This window comes from Talaromyces stipitatus, genomic scaffold (assembly GCF_000003125.1).
Source record: "Talaromyces stipitatus ATCC 10500 scf_1105507295549 genomic scaffold, whole genome shotgun sequence".
Classification (NCBI taxonomy): Eukaryota; Fungi; Ascomycota; class Eurotiomycetes; order Eurotiales; family Trichocomaceae; genus Talaromyces; species Talaromyces stipitatus.
The window spans coordinates 906,043-918,801 of record NW_002990117.1 but is presented as its reverse complement, the minus strand read 5'-3'; the positions used below and the strand labels follow the sequence as shown (position 1 = coordinate 918,801).

The window sequence follows — 12,759 nt, the reverse complement described above, 5'->3', positions numbered from 1 at the left end:
CTGTTCTTGTGTCATGGAGACACATGTTCCTATGTTTTACGGAGGTGGCTAATCAAGATTATCAACGTTGTGTCTAAGAAGAATTTTGCCTCCCAAGCGAGTCAACCCATGCCGATCATACGAAAATCGCCAATATTCGCTTCGCCAAAAATAGATCATACAGTACATAACAATGCCGCCGGCTGCAATGTCTTGATGTCAAAGTAAATAGTGTGCATTGTGCCATAGACAAGGCCACAAAATGGGGGAGGATTGTTTCTATTACGATCCAACTCAGATAGAGTGCTAAAGACTTATTCTAATCTTCTGATACATCTTACTAACAGCTCGATAGCAAAATGTGCGTTATGAGACACAGTAGGACGATTAGATTCATATCCTGACGCATGGTTGGATTGGTCTTGCTCAGAACCAATGCGAACCGGTAAGCAAGGTCGATAACATGTGTCTTCCTTGCTAACAAGTTTCGTGGGTTTTAGGGTTCCGTCCTAGTACGCAATTCTATGACTCCTATAGTAACTTTGCAATAAATCAGCTAACATTGATGGCCCAGGACCACAAGAACATGAATAGAGTATGCATATTCCAAGTCATACAATGCAACATGGGCTAATACGTAGTTAGATCCTTAAAGCCAAACGCGAGATAATTCTATCGATCCCACAGTTATCTACCGTTTTCGATACTGAACACTTCCCTTTCAAGGGGCCCTCCAGGTACAAATTATAGTAAGTAGCGCCCTATCCGTCCTATATATGAATAGTGATCTGATTGGGGATCGATACTTCAGAAAATTCAACAGCGAATCCTGGTTAGTGTTCTTTGGAATTCATTGCGGATATCACATAGTTGATAGCCCATTGCAGGAAACAGAGGCCCAAATCGAGGTATGTTTACCGGGTCTATGAACAATGCCAACGATGAAGCACTAAATGATGTTATGATATTCGTGTGTAGGTGAACAATATCAACAAAGAGGTCACAAAGGCGGCCGAGGCCGCCACCGCGAGATTGTTCAACATGAGCAGCGATGCTGCCTCAAGCTCGGTATGGCCGCTTCATACAAAACGAATCGTACCAACATACTCTTCGTCAACCAGGACTCGTTCCGCATCAAAACCGAAAGCTGAACGCGCAAAGGAACAGAAAGACCTGACAGACACAAAGAAACCGAGTATAGGCGAACGTGAACGCTTACATGATTGCCGACACTGCGGAGGTGTACACTGGGACTTTGACTGTCCTACCAGGAAGCCAGCTGTGAAAGCGGAAGGTACGGAGGAGTCGCTCTCGAATCTGACAAGACATTGAAACTCAAAATACAAGCTATATCCGCTTAACAAGGAAACCTAGCCACAATGGTTACAAGACGGAAGGCTCAACATGCCTATTTCCTTTCAAATGGGGACCGTTCCCAATCAAACGACAAGTCGGGAACCTGGCATATGAAATCGACCTCCCCATCAAACTAGCATTACACCCATTCATCTCCGTTGTCCACCTGGAACAAGTCCCAGAGGACGAGTGGAATAGACAGGTCACTACTACGGTACGACGATTCATATCGTAGCATAGCGGACAGCCATTAGCATCAGCCCTAGTGATACGTTGTTTTGGTATGTCTCATTCAATCAACGAGGATGTTAGGACACGCTTGATATACTGATATACTAATCTTTGCAATGTTCAGCCTGAAGAACGGAGGTATGCCCCTATATACGTACATACGACTAGCTGCCGCTGGATGAGGGTGATCGAGTATAGCTCTCTTTTTTCTCGTTCTTTTTGAAGATTGTTTTTCGCATGAGTGTAAGTGGATTGAATCATATCTACGCAAATATGGACACGTTTGGTAGCCGTCGAGATGACTAACTAGGGTTCTACGATGCACGTGATATGACGTCATTTATCTCGTACCCTACCAGCAACAACATCGAACGAAGGACGCTTAACGAAGGTTACTGAGGTAAATACAAAACACAGTTTAGGCGATGCACTATAGACTGCACCTTGTGGATATGATATGATTGCGAGGGGAACCCCGGAGATGTATACCCCCAGACATGTATAATAAAACAATCGATTAATTCATCATTTTGACGTCAATCAGATGTGTTACTGAATATGAAGAGTAAAAAGGTGATTTTTGATTTTATTTTCGCTCACATATTCAATTAACATTCTAGTGTATATCCATCAAGTGGATGTTCGACAATTTCAAAATGTTTTGCATCCGTTCTATCGGTCCAAAAGCGCTTCTCAGACATCAACTCAGAGGGATTCCCCCTCTGTTGTCGTCGTATCCGACTTTGAGACCAGGTTTATCAGCAGTTAAATCAGCACGACCATTCTCAACAACGACCCCAACTCAGAATCAAGCAGGATCGACCAGACAGAACCCAACAATCCTCCTCCAAGATAAAGAGAATGGATTTGGGTTTGCGCGGTCAAATCCTCGTCCCAAAAAGCCGCGGATGAAGGGTGTGACGGAAATCAGGGGACCTTATTATAGTGTATGCCTCTTTTTAGCTCCTTTGAAGAATTAGAGATAGCTAACGGTTGAGGAATAGGTTATGGGGAAACGATATCTGGCCGATGTACTTGAGACGTGAGTATTTATCCAAACAGTCCGAACCTTGACAGGAGTGTGTGTTGGCAATAAGCGATACTAACGACATCTAGCATGGGAGCTCATGTGGATGGTCTCAAATTCGCGGGAGGTACGCACGTCAATATCCTTGATAATATACAAGATCCGATACTGACAACATCATGAACAGGCTCATTCTCCCTCTTTGAAGAGAAGGCATTACGGGAATTGATCGAATTAGCACATGAGCATAGTGTATATGTATCAACTGTACGATCTCCACTACTTCAACGCATGTTCCCAAACATACTAAGTTGACAACAGGGCGGATGGGCAGAACACCTCCTCACTCACGCCGACATCGAATCCGTCTTTGACAAATACCTCCTCAAATGCAAGGATCTTGGGTTCGTTTCTTTCCCCCTTCTATCATGAATACTATTCTAACCGAGTGACCCAGCTTCGACGTAATCGAACTCTCATCCGGCTTCCTCTCCATCCCCGCCGACGACTGGCTCCGTCTAGTCGACAAAGTGCACTCGCACAACCTAATCGCAAAACCCGAATTAGGCATCCAATTCGGAGCCGGCGGTGACACAGGCGCCGGCGAACTAGAAGCAATCGGTACCTCCGACCCCGGAAAACTCATAACCCTAGGCCAGAAATTCCTTGACGCTGGCGTCGAACGACTCATGATCGAATCCGAGGGTATAACCGAGAATGTGAAATCATGGCGAACCGATGTTGTGAGTAAGATTATGAAGGAGTTACCTGCTGAAAGAGTCATGTTTGAGGCTGCGGATCCCAAAGTTTATAATTGGTACGTGAGGGAGTTTGGGGTTGATGTTAATGTGTTTGTGGATCATTCGCAGATTGTGCAGTTGGAGTGTTTGAGGAGGGGGATTTGGGGGATGGCGGATACGTTTGGCAAGATTGTTTCGTATCGGCCTGGTGTTTGAAAAGGTACTTAACGGGTCATACATTGGTCGTTTGTAAGTTGAATTAGGTAATTGGGCTTGATTGGACTGTTATGAGGCCCAGCCTTGAATATGTCTAGAAGAATGTGATTGAGAGTATATCATTGACGCCCCCTAATTAAACCTTATATGCACCTATGTAAGCATATCTGAATAATCCATATTATGAAACCCAACGGTCATGTCATCATGCAGCATACAGACCAACCTTGACTCCATACGCATGAGACGCAGTCAAGGAGAACTTCATCGCCGGCCTCGTAATCTCTGGCTGCTCATTAACAACATGATCAAATCGTTGCAAGAGCCGCACAAGGACATAGCTTGCTTCTGTCAAAGCGTATTGTTCTATATCCATAGTTAGCACACAATCGACTTAAAGAGTAAATAGAGAAGAAACCTGGGGAACTCACGACCCAAGCAGATCCTTGGTCCACCATTAAAAGGTAAATATTCCCATCCATGTCGACCATTCTCTTCCCATCGCTCAGGACGGAACTCTTCCGCATCCTCACCCCAAAGATCCTTTCGTCGATGCATAAGCGTAACCTGATACAGTACTTCAACTCCCTTGGGGACAAAAACGGGGGATTTCCCGTCAGGACCACCGCCAACGGGGATAGTAGTATCGTGCTTCGCAAATCTGCCATTAACGGGTACGGGTGGAAGAAGACGGAGAGTTTCGTTGAGGAAATATTTCAAATATTTCACTTCTCGCAGACGGGCGATTGTGATTGATTCCGCGGATTCGGTGGGTGGGAATTTCGCAAGAATCTCTTCGCGTAGTCGTTGCCATATACGAGGGTGTCGAGCAAGATAATAAAACGACGAACTCAATAAACTTGCAGTTGTGTCCCGTCCAGCTAGGAGGATATTAAGCATCTGGTCTCGAAGAGCTCGTCGATCCTGCGTCTCGCGAACCATAGCGTTGAGGAAAACATATCGATCGGAATTTGGACTGCCAATAAATTTCTCCTGATCACCTCCGGCACTGTTGTATCGAGCCAGAGCCGTATCGACGTAGTGGTCAACGACGTTATGCACAAGCTTGCAATTCCTGCGATCCTCGGCAGAGGTGACAAGCCAGTACAAATCCTGTGCTCGAGCTCTCTGCACCACATAATCCTGCGACCGATTGAAAGCATACGCAAATCCTTGTTCGCCGCCGATGGATGACAGCGCGGATTTCTTCTGGACGTTCTGATTCTCAAGTAGACAATTGGTTGACTCGCCAAACAGGAATTCCGTCGCAGTATCAAGAGTAAGTCTGAAGAAGTATTCCTGAATATCAAAGGGTGTGCCGTCGCCCGGCATCAAGGAAATCAATTGATTAACATGATCACCCAACATGCCCACATCAGCAACCTGATCCCTCGAAAACTGTGGTCTCAACATCGCTCGTGAATGGGACCATCCAGCATCATCAAGCGTGAATATACCATCCCCTAAAAACGGGCTAAAGACATTCCGTCTCCGACCGAGGCCGAAATCATTAAATTGCGTTGCCAGAAGCGCTTTTATATTGTCCGGCTCAATGGTCACGATTGTCTTTGTGCCCAGCACAACTTGCTCGAATGTGTTCCCGCCCTCGTGATGAGTTTTCTCCATTAAATCTAGTGACCTATATTCACTGGCGTATTTTATGATCTCTCTATAGCGACTGATACCGAGGAGCCCCGTTGGGATTTTGTTGGGGGGTTGACATCTTCGTGCGGCGGCATTGCGCCGGTTTTTGATGTTTTTGTAAATTGAGGAGAGGATTGAGTATGCGATTGATGTTGCGATGAAGCCGAGGAAGAGTTGCCAGGGTGGGATAGTCATTTTCCTCTTAATGTGTTGAGAGAAAATAAAATTTATATATAGCTGTGTATCAGATGTAATCAAACAATTGGAAACTTCAGAAGATAGAAATTCAAGTACTTATATAGGAAACACACAGTGTTACGTCTGCGAAACCCAATGGGAGGTCGATCCAAAAGTTGGCCCGTAATCCGTCCATACGTGCGTATCGACCCTAGTTAATGGACTACGTGATAGGCATCCACAAAAAGCGTAACCAGAGAGGTTGGAGTGGTACAACCATACACGGACTTGGACCCCCGACCCTTCCCTAACGCCTAATATTCAAAGATCTTATAGGAGGACAATAGTACCACTATGTACAACAGGAATAGTTATGCCTGATGCCGTAGTTAATGCAGCTACAACTACGTATGCAGGATGCAAGGATGTATCTGTTCAGCCGTTGAGATTTGAAACTGACATGCAAGCCACACTTGAATGACGCACTACGGAGTACCCATGCTCGAAAAGGGTCCTGCCGAGGTTCCGATGCGATTCACTCCTCATCACATGTCACATTCCTCAAGCAGATGAGTGTGCATTAGATTTCGATGTCAAACTTTCTAACAACAGTATTTTCCCTCGTTATCACCATCGTCAATACTAAAGTTTAAGAAGAATCTGGTGTAACTTCCCAATACATTTTAGTACGTAGATTCAGGGATGAAACCATGGATAGACAGTGGCCCGTGCATACAGAATTGCGGGGGATGCGTCTCAACTAGTCTTGTTACGGTTTAGTAGACACGGGCCCATCTACAGGTGTGCCGAAAACCGACTGCCGAAATCGAGAGTCGATAGCCGAGAACCGAGTTTCATGTCTTAATTTACTGTACTGTACAGTATCGTACGGCGTATTTATGCTGCCTGGCTTTTCAAGATGGATATGATATTTGCGAGGATGTTGAAAGTACAATGTGTAAACCATGTCCATATTGTTAGGTTCTAAGATCGGATTGACAATCATCCGCTATCCGAATCAAGTTCTGCAATCCTACCGACTCCCATGTTCAAATCCAGATCGTCCGGAGCATCTAGAATGAATTCTACGTAGTGAGTAGTTACTAGGTTGTAACTTAAACTAAGGTCTTCATTTTCTCAAAACAGCAGGATGACCCGAAACTACGACAGGGTTGGGATTGGTGATATTAGTTTTTCCTTCACTATATCGAGGTAGTTAAGTACGGATTTCGGATCGTAGCGTATGTCTGTGATCGTCCACTGAGACATGGCCATTTACCTGTTTCGGGATATATACTCCGTGATCATTGCTGTTCAGGCCTGAAGATACATCTATCCATTTGGCATCCAAGGTCATTTCACTAAAATGATTTACTATGTACCATTGAATCACATCAAGAACTTATTTACATCAGATAGAAGTAAAACGGGAATATAAAATGCAGTTGAAGGCGGATAACAAAAGTAATATCAAAGCGATATATCCTGTAGGACCGAGACTCGTCGCCGGTTGACTTGTTTTAGGAAGATGGTAAGCAAGAAAGAAGCATACATTAGGCTATATCGACAGAACGGAACGAAATCAGATGAAAAATGGGTGTTATGAAAACGGTATGAGTCGAACATGATACAAGAGGAAAAAATAGTAAATAAGTAACTCAGGCCAAGCCATCAATCACGGGTAAACAACAACTAGAATCGCTGAGCATACATAACACGAGCGAGCATGGCACGAAGACGGCACGGAGATGAGAGCAGATGCTAGACGCTAGACGCTAGAAGGAGAAGACCTCGTTGCATTGGCTTGATAGTAAGAAGAAACAACAAGAAGAAGAATCGTGGCCAAAAAGGGAAAGGGGGAAGCAAAACATGACTCAATTGAGAGAAGCAAGAAGACGATCCATAACACCATCTAACAAACTCTGGATTTAGGCAGATACGTATGAACAAAAAGATTACAAGGCAAAAAATGATATATGTATATACTGTCCAGCTAGAGACCAAAGAACAGCTAGAAACCAAATGGATTGGAGGGAGCTGTGGAAGGTTAGTTTTGGCCCATGATCGAATGAACAGGAGTGCTTACTGGCTTGCGCGAGGTTTGCACGCATCCCCGTGGGCTGCGGAGTAAGTTTCTTAGCATCATGCTTCACACCAAATCGAACAGGGGGCGCGGGGCCAGTCTTTTGTGGTTGCAATGGGGCAGCTGTCGGCATTTGGGGAATAGGTGGTACAGGCGGAGGTGGAGGGCTTATGCTCGTGCCGAACCCGTTGACTGCTGTCCTCTGAGGTTGCAATGCAGGCGGAAGCACACTGTTGATGCCTGTTGCCATGGGTTGTTGCGGAGGTGGTGAAGAGAATCCACCGAATCCGGTTGGCTGTAGGGCCAGTCCCGCAAACTGTTGCTGCTGTTGCTGGAAGCCAAACTGTGATTGTGGCTGAAAGCCTGTAGGCTGCGGCATGAGACCATTCTGGAACTGTGGTTGTGGCTGTTGCGGGAATGCCGTCAACTGAGGTTGCAGTTGAGGATACTGTTGTGGTTGTTGGAATCGTTGCTGGTTCAGCTCCGTTAGACTTTGACCAGGTGGGGCCAACTGTGGCGCATTTCGAGGGATACCGGTGAGTTGAGGCTGCAGAGGAGGCGCGGCAAAAGGACTTTGCTGGAAGTCTTGAGGAGCTGATAGGGGTCGCTGCGGTGGTGGTGGAAGTAAGGAATTTTGATTCATATTCTGTGGTGGTACAGGGCGCTGACGGGGTTGCAGAGAAAACCCCATTCCCTGTGGCTGGTTTGGTACTGCAGTCTGTTGTGGTTGCAGAGGTCCCAGTCGTGAAAAGAAACCTGGATTGGCTCCAGTTGCCTGAGGTTGCTGAGGAGCAACGGGCTGAGACAATGGAGTTGCAGTTTGTTGAGGTAGCATAGGAGCAGTAACAGGCGCTGCGGCTGGAGGAGTGGTAGCAGCAGGGGCTGCGGTGGATGGAGTGGGCTGACTGGGAGCTGGTGTCGGTTGCAAAGGTGCTTGAAGTAGCGACAGATCAGCCATTGCACCTGTCGGTGGAGCTGGCTTCGGTTGTTCTACAGGCGCAGAAGCAGGTGTAGGTGTCGAGGCAACAGGGGCAGGGGACTGTCCCTTTGGTCGTTTAACATCCCACGCGTCATCATCGAAACCACGTTGAACCGGTTTCTCAGCAGGAGGTGTGGCTTGACGTGCAGGAGCCGGCTCTCTCTTTTCCGTAGTTTCTTTACCATCTTTGACTTCAAACGCCTTCGGATCCACCACATCGCCAGTTTGCATGGCAGGAGCTGGGCGGCCTTTGCGACTAGTGTTGTTCTTAAGAGCACCGCCAGGTCCAGAAAACAGACCACTCTCGCCGTTTCCAATAACTTCCTCACCACCAAAACTGACATTTCGTAGTCTAGACTTGGATCCAGTCCTGCTAAACATTGTATCCAAATATCGCATCACTCGAAGGATATCACCCTCCTTGAGACCTAATGTACGCAGAGTTTCCGGTGTGATATCCGGCAGGATGGCTTCGTCCATGGAATCCTTCGTAAAATTCTGCGCGTAGCGTTCACACTGATGAGGTCCAACACCAGCTTTGAGGAAAAAGTCGAACCAGTCATATTCCTGGACATGAACGCCATTCTTAGCCTTGTCACTCTCGGCCTTCTCCTTCTCTTCCTTCTTCACCTGCAAGCTGCGACGCCGGATATCAGACAGTGGTTTATCTTCGTCCAACGATTCACCAGTAACTTTTTCAACATATTCTAAATCTTCAACGGACATTTTGGCTGTGGGAACCGCAATCTTGATCCCGTTCATTTTGTGCAGATGAATCTTGCCGTCATGGAGACCGAGGAATTGAGCTTCAACAGTGAATGTCCCCGACCTGTCCGTCCAGCTTCTAGTCTTAGAGGCATCCGGCTCTAGAATATAATTAGGCTCTTTCCAATAGATTCCATAATTGTAGTACTCACTTTGCTTTGATGATTTATCAGACTTTTCACGTTTATGACGCTGCACCTTATTGTTACCACCATCCGTTGCGAAAAGGCTGCTGTTCCTCTTAGGAAGGGTCATTCCTGGACCTACCTCAGATCGTGGGCCATCCGTAAATTCAACCCGCGATTTTCTTGAAGCTTCTTTTGCTAGGCGTTCTTCTTCAAGCCTGTTCTGCTCGACGGCTGCGGATCTGCTAGAGGATGCTGCTGGAGCTGATGATTCGACGAGACCCGTGACTTCCACATAGCTGCTAGGAACAACACCTTCACGGCCATTCTTTATCCGTCTAACCATCCACCATTCGTCGGACTTGCTGTCATCCAAAATTACCACCTCGTCCCCATTAGCTACAGTTACCTCGTCATCACCCTGAGCCATAAAGTCGTAGAGCATTTGTCCCTTTTTCTGCAGTCCGCTGCCGCCTTGTCCTGCTTCTATCACTTCTCGCAGACCTTCAGCCTTAAACGCACCAGCAATCTCGCCCAACGCCGCAACTATCTCATGGGCAGTATCTTTAGAACCAGCATGGAAGTCAACACTTTTACTCGGTTTGACAAGTTCGATAAAAACATGTTTTCCTTCGATTGAATAGTGCGTGAGCTTATCTGCAGTCCATTCCTGCTGGCTATCATCTGGAGATCCATCAGCCGATATGAAAATTGTTCCTTTCGGCACGTTGAGACCCAGCGTCGTTGGCATTTTCTTTCGCTTCCCCAAGACGGAGATCATTTCGTTGATATTATAGAGACGATATCCGGAAGGCGAATGAGGGGATGGTGCCGAATATCCAACGCGACTATACGGCGGAGATTCCTGGACTCGTGCATTATCTTCTCGGGCCATATTGACTTGCAGGTGTTGGGGGCGAGGAGGTTGGGGTGGTGAGGCTGGTTCCTCTTCATGTCGGCGCACTTCCCGGGCAGGAGTTGATTGCGATATTGGTCGGGTCGGAAGCGCAGGTGCGGGCCCTTCCTCCTCTTCCTCTTCAGGAGATGCAAACGCTTGCGGCGCTGGAGGAATTGCGCGTGAGGTATCGTGAGAAGACATAGAACCATGTTGTCGATGAAGTATTCCAGCAATGGCCGCAGCAGGGCTCGAGTCCGGTATAGCTGGACTGGACTGGGCCGATGCATACTCTTCCGGTTCGGTATGTATAGGCCGCTGAGGAAGCGATGGCACCGGAGAGGCTTGGGGCTCCGCGCTGGTGTAGGAAGAAGCAGGTTCCGGTTGAGGTTCTTCATGAGATACCGCTGGTGCTTGCGACGGCGCAACTTCGGACAGCAGCTGAATATAATTTGCTGGTGCAAATCCAAAATCTGTCCCAGTGCCCACTAACGTCCAGTCGGGGTCGGTAGTATCATATACGGATAATTCGGCGTCTTCGGAAAAGGAGACTTCTTCGTCGGTTTGCCGTGTATAGTCATATAGTGCTTTGGCTTTGTGGGTGGGTTGTGCCTGTAAGCAAGGTAGTCAATTAGTACGATAGCCTAGTATAGCATACAGGAGGAACGTCGATGGGAAACGGGTTAGAAATTCTGCGATCCTCAATCCATTCCTCCAGATATGTGGTATGTAAACACATCCACGCGGATGACCTTCATATCAATTGGTAACCGACCATGATAACAAGCACTACTTGGGAACGGACGAACAAGCAACCCCTTACCTCTTGAACGTAATTATTCGGCACCAGTCCCACTGGTTCCTCCTCCTCCGGATCAGCCTTCTTTTTGGCCTTCCACCAGTCATCGTCGTCCTTGTCGAGAATATAGAGGAGGTCATTTTCGTGGATTTCCAGCTCGCCCTCGGCTTGCGGCTGGTAGTCGTAGACCGCAGTGTAAACGCCGACGAACCCCATGGTGACGGAAGTCCCCTCGGATAAGGCGCTATCTCCCCGATCGACTGTGTCCGCCCGGATAAGAGGATGTCGCAGTCAGTGTATTGATTTCAGAAGAGGGAAGCACTCGCCGCCCTGGGTCGGAATCTTCCAGCAGGTGGTGGTGGTTCGATGAGTGAAGCTGTTGTGATGATGTTGTAGTCGTCTGAGGGGAGTTGGACGGATGGAGTTGCTAAGCGGATGGGTCTGGCAGGGACCCATTTGGTCTTGGCGTCTTGACTCCCGGCAACCACTCATCACTCACCACATACATCATTTATTATTTCTTCAAGGAAATATTTTATACGAAGCCTTCACTTGGTTTGATGCCTCGACTATATGCTGAGTATATACTATTACTCTTCCGAATATGCGGTTGCGCCCATTGTATTACGGATATTGCGGAGGCTGCCAGTCAGCACAGAGTGCTAATAGGGACGAGCTCTCATGGAGACCAGCCGTTTAAGAGAATATGCAGGGCTTAAACCATTTGTCCTGTCGATACGAAGATGATGATGCGACTACGGAGAGCATAGACTTGGTACAGAAATCCAGAAGTTCCGGCGTTCAAGAACAGTGACAACATGAGTACTAGTTACCAGCGTTGGCCTCACGAAGCCATAATAGACCGTAAAAGCCCTAATTGCAAGACACATATTGGTCGACAATTGCTTATCGCTGCAGTCAGAATTAGCGGGTCGGAATCTTGGGTATCACAAACAGAGAACTGGCCAAATTTCAATTCAGCTTGATTTATGCATCGTCTGAGCTATTCTCCAAGCATCCATTCAAAGACGCTTTCTCGCTGTTGGCAAGGGTAAGACGTACTAGTTAACTACCTTATGCCCGCCCAATATCATCGATTTGGTCGATTGTCTGCTCTATCTTCCTTTCAATGAGAATTCGTTGGAGGACTCTGGCCCTAGAATCTATCATCGTTGCAAGGCTGTCTCTGCTCACTGATAAGATCACCTATGACGGGCCAATAAATAAGCAAAAAGCTACAGATCTACAGTCACGTGTTGAAAGTCTTACGACAAAAACAACTTGAGCCTTGTGGCTGCAATATTCGTTCCTTCTTTCCACCCGACCGTTCTTAACCTTTTCAGTCTTCGAGACAGGGCCGGCACAATCACGAGCTTGTATCCTCCCACAATAACTGCACAAATACATTTGGGAGGACACATGGAGAATAGAACGGAGAATCCGGAGTCGGAGCTCATAAGGCAGGGGCAAGACATGGTATATCCCGCGGATGCTACACTGCCGTTTTCTCTTCCAAGAGGAATGGGTGTTGGAACAGGTTCGACAAGTGATGTCTACCAGGTTACTGTTAAGCCTGGCCACTTTGAATATCAAGAGCCTAAAAATCGCAATTTTGATGTGAGCGCTTTCCCCATCTTTTCGAAGACTCGCTTGCCTTGATTCTCCTTTTCTTCTCCAGTCTGGATGTACAGCTGATGATTGCATGACATATCTGAACCGTAGCCGCAGGTGATGGCCGTAAAA

General features: G+C 47.1%; 4 protein-coding genes across 4 annotated transcripts; 2 read left to right on the top strand and 2 right to left on the bottom strand.

Annotated features, from left to right (window-relative positions):
• Positions 1 to 755: 755 nt before the first annotated feature.
• Positions 756 to 1,311, top strand: TSTA_012020 (uncharacterized protein; the record flags this gene model as incomplete). The annotated part of the gene is made up of 2 exons (XM_002483282.1): positions 756 to 887; positions 958 to 1,311. 2 exons carry the CDS (start codon positions 756 to 758, stop codon positions 1,309 to 1,311), a joined length of 486 nt encoding a protein of 161 aa, XP_002483327.1.
• Positions 1,312 to 2,160: 849 nt separating this feature from the next.
• On the top strand, positions 2,161 to 3,893 carry TSTA_012010 (sulfonate biosynthesis enzyme, putative). The gene is made up of 6 exons (XM_002483281.1): positions 2,161 to 2,513; positions 2,571 to 2,608; positions 2,683 to 2,720; positions 2,781 to 2,860; positions 2,915 to 2,997; positions 3,051 to 3,893. The coding sequence occupies exons 1-6, from the start codon at positions 2,205 to 2,207 to the stop codon at positions 3,547 to 3,549; spliced, it is 1,047 nt and encodes a 348-aa protein (XP_002483326.1). The 5' UTR covers positions 2,161 to 2,204; the 3' UTR covers positions 3,550 to 3,893.
• Positions 3,117 to 5,443, bottom strand: TSTA_012000 (cytochrome P450 alkane hydroxylase, putative). Its single transcript, XM_002483280.1, has 2 exons — positions 3,981 to 5,443; positions 3,117 to 3,915 (listed from the first exon to the last, which is right to left on the bottom strand). Exons 1-2 carry the CDS (start codon positions 5,386 to 5,388, stop codon positions 3,755 to 3,757), a joined length of 1,569 nt encoding a protein of 522 aa, XP_002483325.1. The 5' UTR covers positions 5,389 to 5,443; the 3' UTR covers positions 3,117 to 3,754.
• A 1,717-nt stretch (positions 5,444 to 7,160) lies between these two features.
• Positions 7,161 to 11,232, bottom strand: TSTA_011990 (cytoskeleton assembly control protein Sla1, putative; the record flags this gene model as incomplete). Its single annotated transcript, XM_002483279.1, has 4 exons — positions 7,161 to 7,407; positions 7,457 to 9,298; positions 9,350 to 10,829; positions 11,041 to 11,232. The coding sequence occupies 4 exons, from the start codon at positions 11,230 to 11,232 to the stop codon at positions 7,382 to 7,384; spliced, it is 3,540 nt and encodes a 1,179-aa protein (XP_002483324.1). The 3' UTR covers positions 7,161 to 7,381.
• Between the last annotated feature and the right edge of the window lie 1,527 nt (positions 11,233 to 12,759).

Coding starts and splice junctions, on each gene's coding strand:
- TSTA_012010 (XM_002483281.1), top strand. CDS start 2,205: ATGTTCGACAATTTCAAAATGTTTTGCATCCGTTCTATCGGTCCAAAA. Junction 2,514..2,570: donor TCAGGGGACCTTATTATAGT/GTATGCCTCTTT, acceptor GTTGAGGAATAG/GTTATGGGGAAACGATATCT. Junction 2,998..3,050: donor CTCAAATGCAAGGATCTTGG/GTTCGTTTCTTT, acceptor CGAGTGACCCAG/CTTCGACGTAATCGAACTCT.
- TSTA_012000 (XM_002483280.1), bottom strand. CDS start 5,388: ATGACTATCCCACCCTGGCAACTCTTCCTCGGCTTCATCGCAACATCA. Junction 3,916..3,980: donor ACCAAGGATCTGCTTGGGTC/GTGAGTTCCCCA, acceptor CTATGGATATAG/AACAATACGCTTTGACAGAA.